At 34.2% G+C, this 8608-nt stretch overlaps 1 protein-coding gene across 1 annotated transcript; it reads left to right on the top strand.

Moving 5' to 3' along the window:
• Positions 1-353: 353 nt before the first annotated feature.
• LOC145127458 (protein FAR1-RELATED SEQUENCE 8-like) lies at positions 354-1229 on the top strand. The gene has a single exon (XM_079062651.1). It carries the CDS (start codon positions 354-356, stop codon positions 1227-1229), a length of 876 nt encoding a protein of 291 aa, XP_078918777.1.
• The last annotated feature ends 7379 nt before the right edge of the window (positions 1230-8608 follow it).

Genomic DNA, 8608 nt, shown 5'->3' with positions numbered 1-8608 from the left:
AAAAAAACAATTGCCAAGGCTTTGTTGTTTACTGATTTCAGAATTTTAATTTTGGGATTTTGTTTTTCATGTTTTTAGAATTTTAATCTTGGATATTGTTGTTCCCGGACTTTGAAATTTGTTGCTTAGTCTTATTTGTTCAGAGATTTTATTAGCGATATTGCTGTTTCTTTAGAGCTGGACATTGCTGTTTTTTAGAGCTCCATATTGTTGTTTGTTCTGAGTTTTCTGACAGGTAAATATCCAATGTAATTAATTTTTGTATATTGTTCGTTCTCATTGTGATTTTTAAGTATAATGATTCAATCTTAACTAACAGTAAACAAAATGGTGTTAATCTTTTATTTAGAAACATGGATCGTGGTCTTGTGCAGGCCATAATGGTTGAAACCGAAGCAAATGATCACGCTATTGAACTACATGTAACTGAAGATATTGACACAAATGATTTCGTAGAAGCAACATGTGAATTTGAAAAAATTAACGATGTTGATGTGAACATTGAGTGTGATAAAGATGAAGTTAATGATGAAAGTATATTGGGAAAGGTTTTCGATACCGCGGATGATGCATATGACTTTTATAATGATTATTCGTTTTTACATGGATTTGGTATATGTAAAAATGACATATTTAAAAGCTTGAAAACAAATGAGCCTTTTCGGAAGATTTATGTATGCAATAAAGAAGGGTTCAAACGGATTAAAAAAAATGATTCAAGTGAAAATGAGACAAAACTTCGTAGAGATGTTAGAACTGGATGCCAAGCAAGGCTTCGAACTACAATACAGAAGGATGGGAAATGGTTAGTGGACTTGTTTAATGACACACATAATCATGAATTGAGCATGCCACCAACAAAGGTGATGAAGCATCGATCTCATAATAAGTTCCACCGTTCCATGGAATGTAAATCTCTTATGGTTGAACTTGGAAAATCAGGGTTGAAACCTAGCATGGTTAAAAAGGCTATTAATACAATGAAAACCTCAAATGAAGCTGATGTTACTTCAAAGCAATGTGTTGATGTCTTATCCGAGCAACGAAAACAACATAAAGGAAAAGAGTTTTATGGACTTATAAAACATTTTCAAGATAAAACATTAGTTGATAATGACCAGTATTTTGTCGTGGATTTGTGCGATGATGGGTGTCCTAAAAATATTTTATGGGCTGATGGAAGATCACGAGATGCCTATACAAAGTTTGGAGATGTTGTTTGTGTTTGATGTCACTTATATGACAAACAAATTCAAGATGCCTTTTGCTCCCTTTACTGGGGTGAATCATCATGGACAATCTATACTTTTTGGTGGAGCATTGCTAGAAAACGAAAAGGGAGAAACATTTGAATGGTTATTTGAGCATTTCCTCAAATGTATGTTTAACAAATATCCGAAAGCAATTATTACTGATCAAGACAAAGCTATGGGAAATTCAATAAAAAGAGTTTTTCCAAACACTCATCATCGTTTTTGTGAATGGCATATCAAGAAGCATGAACCGGAACACCTCCGACCTTATGTTTCCCGTTATAGTGATTTTCAACACTCATATAGAGAATGGGTAAACAGTGACACCAGTGAAGAATTTGAAGCCACGTGGGAAGTTATTGTTGGGTTATGAGCATTCTAACACTCCTAAGTGTACATGCAACCCTAAATACCTTGGATCTATGTTTTCTCTATTATACATACAATTATGAACATCCAAGGTATTATCCTAATCTAGCATACAAAATAATAAATATAACAAGATAGAATACATACCTCTTTGATATAGAATGTCTTCATGAAGCTTGAGTGCCTAGTGCCCCAAGTGTGACACCTCAAATGGTTCACACAACACCAAATACACTTGGAATAACTTGAGAGAAACTTGAACACTCCTTGAAATTGTCTAGCCCTCACACTCACACATTAGTGCATGATTTCTTGAGCCATGGGATTCTTTTATATGGTGGCTATTAGGGTTACACCATGTAACTCATAACTTTACCCATTACTTATGCTCCATGGATTTTAACCTCCATGGAGTATCCATGGGTCACCCCATGGACTTAGTCCAACATAAGGAATCTTGGATCACAAGCCCGCATATATAAGAATGAATGATTTACACAATCAACCCATATATTTAATTAGTCTCCTTTTGATCACTTAATTAATTCCAAATTAATTCTTGATCAATACTAATTAAATAACCTTATTAATATATTAGAACTTATAATATATTAACCAACCTTAAGTGTTATTTCCCTCATTATAGTCTATCCAAATGCATGATGCCAAGCAACCCAAATGGACCATGTCGGGTCGGGTCAAGTCTTACCAATTATAGTTATGGACTTAGACATTAATCCAACAGTCTCCCACTTGGATAAGTCTAAAACTATTATTGCGTATGACTTCAGGAACCGATCAGTAATCGTAGCTCTCAAAAGCTTCTGTCGAACTCTGGCCTTGTCGATGAACTCTGACCTTTGTCAATGACTTGTCCATTAGATAAGGGATCATATATTCCTCCATTCTAGATATCATATGGACTGAGACATGGATTATCAATCATTCTCTCTGTCCATTTGTTGTTTCCCGATTTCCGATTCATGATGACTGACTGATTGAACAAATCAAATCAGTCCTGGCTTGGCCAAGCACTCACATGTATCATCTTTAAATCATCGAGGGGCCCACATATATCGCTTTTATCCCGAAGGTAAAAGGAATGGATAAACTTCGACTCATATGGCTTGTTCTACTACTTGTTGAATCATACACAAAGGCACGTTTTATAACATCGAGTTACCAATGCGTTTTCGTGCAATCAATGTATAACCAACTCATAGTAACAACTCATATCTCTAGGTTTGAAGAATATAAGATATTATCGTCTCATGATCACTCGTGATAAAATCCATGAAGTGATTCAAATGAGCGCGGGTTGAATCCAATACTCAGAACTTATGAGCACTCATGAGTGTTGTAGCACCACTTTGTCCACCAACTTGGACCTCTACAAACCAACCCATGACAGTCTTGATTCATATCTACTTCCAACATATGAACGACTGTGGATGGTTTGAATAATTTAATCATTCAGGAAGAGCGACTTAGTTATTCTGGAAGTCAAAACATGCAAAGTGAAACACAAGAATAAATGAATCAAATATGGTATCAAACCCTATGAATATAAATAAACACTTTTATTTATCACCATACTGATTACTCATTATTCATTGTTTCGGTTTTATCAACTTTATACTTGAATTTAAAACAATAGTTGTCCCATGCTCGAAGCATGTACACTATGTTTTCTAAACACTAGTCATGCCATACACCAAGTATGCATACTATGTTTGTCTATGATCTTTACTTTGTAAAATAGATCAATTGAACATCACTCCAATGATCCTCTTTTCACAGTCCCAAATCCTTACTGCAAATGCAAGAATTCCAAATTCATGCCATTTACTGAAATCTGTTAGATTCTAAACTTATATGCATTGATCCTCTTAATGATTATGCACGAAGTCAGAAAGACTTGACAACAATCATTACAGAGCATTCCAAAGGAGATCAGCTCCTTGGAAACATCATTCTTTCATTAAGTTTCCTAATCTTACACAGATTGAATAATTTCTAACTTTGAAACATTTCCATATTCCATTTTGACTATCACTTCTGAACAAGAGTTGCCTCCTTACAGATTATGTCAATATGGTCCTTCCAGAATTAACATTATACTTCCAACTGTCCTTGAGCAACCAATCTTTGGTAAACCTTAGATTGTCCTCGACAATTGCTTAATCATTTTAGTCATATCCAATTCTAGACCTTTTCCCTTCATAATGCCCCAGGCATTTGGAAAATTTTAGAAAGGATGAATATAGCACATGTAATCGATCCTATATCCGAAGCATATGGGACATGATTCATGATGTCTCACATAAAGACTAAACCAGTCTTTTGCTATAATATTTCCATTTCAATTTGCCAAGTTCTCAAAATTCAGATTATGAAAAAGGATGCCGTAATCATAATTGAATTTTAGAACACAAATAATGGACCCATATATAGAATTTCCTTATGTTGATCCATTCCAACATGAAATTCATATATATATCCTTGATTAAATATGATTAAAATCTCAATCTAAGCTTTTAGAATTGAAATGAAGTATAATTTCCTCTCCCTTAATTATAGCAAAACAACTTTTTCAACCCCTGCAACCTCACGAATTGAAACTTTTGTTTTCTATAATTAACATTGCTAACTTGCAACCTTTGTCATAATTATCATGCTCCCACTAACATGATGATTATTAGCATAACACTTATGCTCCCACTAGCTTTGACATGTACTCAGAAATCAGCTGACTTTCTTACCAAAGTTCAGATTTCTGATACTAGATTGTTTTGATAAAACTTTATCAAAATCATACACCTCTCTTAGATAGCTCACATGTGTGTCTAAACAATTTTAGAACTATGAAAAGGGATGTCGTAATCATAGTCTCAATTGTTTAGAACTTTGCCACTTCTCACAAGTCCATGTTAGTGTGCCGGTAAACCACACACGCTCCACTAACGACTTTGAGAATGCAAATATCACAATTGCTATCTAGCTAAAATCTACTTAGTGAAAGTGTTTCCTCACCATCATTTTCATGAATCGGAGAGAAACCTTATGACACTTAGATTTAATAGTGTATGTGTTCTTATCCATGTGAATTTTTCAAAACCATAATCACAAGACAAGGTTAGTGACAAATCCAAACTCATATTGATTAAACTTGTGATATCTTAAATTCTTGCCATTTGGCAGCTCAGGTGCCTGCCATTGCTTCCAAGTAGTTGTGCAACCAATTGAGATCTCTCAGAACTCCTATGCAAAGCCAACTTGAATAGGCACAAAAATTTCAACACGATAGGTTATAAACCTCAAGTCGTGTGCTAGTGAAGGACTTTAGGTTTTATTCTTGATTAAGTCTTGAAACTTTCAAGAGCTTTAAGACTCCCACTGTCCTCTTGACATATAAGACTCCCTTGTCAAATATTCAAGAGATAGTGCGGATTCTTTATCAAGACTAACACTTTACACAATTGGCCTAAGTTGGTCTCTGTTTTATCCAAAACATCACAACTTACCAATTTCAAATGTACAAGAGTAGATAACCTTTTACTCTTACATTTGACTAGTGTTAACAAACCCTCTTTAAGATATGTCACTCAAGTTACAATCTTGGAGTATGACTATAAGAATTGTTTTGGAACGAAGTATGACTCATCTTTTTGATTTAACCATTTCAACAATTCATGACTCCTCTTCTTAGTCATAAGAATGCACTAAGATGATTTTAGAGGACCAATTGTGATATGGTATCTTAATCATTAAGATGATCATAAACATGATACTAAAGTACTCTCCCATCTTTTCAGATTTGAGAAACTTTTATCTTTCTACCATACTTTGATTCTTCTTATTCGTTCTGTCTCACATTGAAACTTCTCCAATGCTACAGACTTATACTTAAACTTATAAGTATAACCATATTTACTGAACTTAAGTAAATCATGACGAATAGTCTTCTTGATCTTTTGTGGTGGACTTGACCAGTGCACAAGAATGTGTACTCGATCCCTTAGTCCTTTCCTTATTCACATAAGGAATTAGTCTTAATTTTCCAAGCTGAAAGTTCTCATTCATCATACTATACAACTTGCATGATTCCAAGTTTCGGTCCAATTGAACCTTGGGTGATGAGAATCTTTCCTTATTTGGTAATATTAGACACTACCACAACCGAAAGAATCAAATCCATTTTTCCAATATTGCTATCAATGGAATCTTATAAGCAACAACTTTTCACAAATGCGATTGTAAGGATACTTAAAATAAATAAAATCAAAACCTTTTTCTTTTATTTTAAAACTTTGCGGAAAAACTTATCCTTACAATCCATATGAAAACCTTGTTGTTATCTATTCCTAAGAAATATAAATATCATAACTCTTAAGTAATAGCCCAAAATTCTGATCACCGAACCATGCGATTGAAATCCATCTTCGCGATCAGAATCAGCATGTACTTAATAGAGTTAGACAATGGACTTTACCTGAAGTAGAGCCAAACTTATTGACTTTAACATCCTTAGGTAAATTTGGCAGCTTCGTAACCAATGCCCCTTCCTTTGGCAATAGTTACCTATGGACCCTTGATAATGGGACTATCTCAGACTTCGCCTCTCTCTTTACCATTGGGTCAACCGAGTTGACTATGGCCGATCCCTTTCCATTGGGAAGAGAGAGCTTTACTGGATATCCAATGTCATCATTGTCAATGTCCATTGCGTTTTAGGAAGTTGATCTTAGCAAATAGATAAGATCATTAAGGGTCTTGTCTTAGTTTGTTTCATAGGATTCCCAAAAGAACTCACTATGTGACTTAGAAAGTAGTTGAGCCACCAACTTTCTCAGACTTTGACACCCAACTCTCCCGGCTTGTCAATATGTGACTACATCTCCAAGATGTGATCACACCTATACCTTGCCTTGCCAATAGGGCTTGAGTGACCTTAAACTTTTTAGGAACTTGTGGGTTAGGGAGAATAATTGGAGGAGGTGAAAGAAGTATGATATCCATGGGACATCATCTTCATTTAGGAAAGCTTGTTTCAAGAGATTTGGGAAGATCATAAATGTCTAGACCAGACATCTTTTTGGGAGATATTCAAGATAGTTGATTTAAAGTCCTTAATATGACACCCAATATGAAATATTAAGGCTAGGACCTAACAAACTATTTTATAACTTAGAAGAGGGATGTCGTAATCCAAGCTATAAAATATTTGAAGGTAGGTGAATGATGATTCACCAATTTCCACCATGAAAAACGAAATAATTTATTAGGTGTTAATTGGATTTGAAAGTCCTAGATCTTTGAGATTCATTGAACGGTTCAAAGGCATGTTTCAATCTCGAGTGTGCCCTTCAGGTTTTGTGACTGGGATGCCGAGGATCACAAAACAAGGTGTGAATAACCATGCAAATATACTTGGTACCCTTAATATTTACCCCTTAATCAGTGTGCCGGTTAACCACACACGCTCCACCGATACTATGATAAATATTAAGTTACCCTTTGCCTACCTTGTTAAGTCCAGGTTAGTGTGCCGGTTAACCACACACGCTCCACTAACGACTTAAGCAAAGTGCAAAGTGTAACTTCATGGGTTAGCACCAAATTCACATTTTCCTAAGTAACTAAGATTGGGTATTAATAAGAGTTTAGTTACTTAGTATTTATCATTAATACTTTTAATGAAAGGAGAATTATAGTCCTTGTCCTACCCGTTCGGCTAACGACCCTCCACCAGTCAAGGAAGCGGTGGGTGAGAGTGGACACCCATTAAACTGTCATTTTATAGGCAGTAACCTTATACCCCCCTTATAGACCGGCTTCGTGAATGAGGCCTACTAACGGTAAGACTGACTTTACTCTTATACATATATATATATAAATATTATTAACTTATAATATTATAAAGTATAAGGGTTGAATTTTAACTTTTAAAATTCTTAGGGCTAACTTGGAATTAAAGTATTCATAAGTGAAAACTTTTCAAATTTCAAAACTTGAGGGCAAGTTTTGAAACTATTCAAAACTAATTAATTCCATAACTTATGAGTTTAAAGTAGTTTTAATTAAAAAAAAAAAAAAAAAAATCTTCAAGTTCCATAACTTGAGGACAAGTTATGGAAAACTTTAAACTAATTAATAAAAAAATAACTTTTTTTTTATTGTAACTTATGGAACTAATGAAGGTTACACTTTTTTTTTAATTTAATGAAGAGACTCTTGAACCTCCATAACTTGAGGACAAGTTATGGAGTCATAAAACCATTTAATTAGAACTAGACTCTTCATTTTGTAACCTTTGCCAACTTTTATGAGTTTTATGATTCTTAAATGTGACATTTCATATAACTTGAGGACAAGTTACAAAAACACACTTTGGAATCAACTCTTAGATTAAAATGGATTGAAAACAACTATTTCACACAACTTTTCTATTAATCTAAGAACCTCATAAGAACAAGATAATTCAAATCATCAATCTTCAAGAAATTAGCATGAACATACAAACTAATACAAATCTTGAAATTATGACAATTATCTTAGAAATTGGATTAGCATGAACATTACCACATCAAAAACTAGTTTATAAGTCCAAAAACATCTTAAGGTAATGTTCCTAGTCCAATTCCAGCCAAAACAATCGAATATATGCATCCAACTCGATTTTTCAGCTACTTTTGCAAGTATAACAAGAAAACAAACCTGGCTCTGATACCACTGTTGGGTTATGAGCATTCTAACACTCCTAAGTGTACATGCAACCCTAAATACCTTGGATCTATGTTTTCTCTATTATACATACAATTATGAACATCCAAGGTATTATCCTAATCTAGCATACAAAATAATAAATATAACAAGATAGAATACATACCTCTTTGATGTAGAATGTCTTCATGAAGCTTGAGTGCCTAGTGCCCCAAGTGTGACATCTCAAATGGTTCACACAACACTAAATACACTTGGAATAA

Source organism: Lactuca virosa, chromosome 7, assembly GCF_052849685.1.
Source record: "Lactuca virosa cultivar CGN04683 chromosome 7, Lactuca_virosa_CGN04683_v6, whole genome shotgun sequence".
NCBI classification, from domain to species: Eukaryota; Viridiplantae; Streptophyta; class Magnoliopsida; order Asterales; family Asteraceae; genus Lactuca; species Lactuca virosa.
Note: the sequence above shows the minus strand (reverse complement) of the source record. Positions and strands in the feature narration are given on the sequence as shown.

Bases quoted from the DNA above. Each gene is read 5' to 3' on its own strand.
- LOC145127458 (XM_079062651.1), top strand. From the start codon at position 354: ATGGATCGTGGTCTTGTGCAGGCCATAATGGTTGAAACCGAAGCAAAT.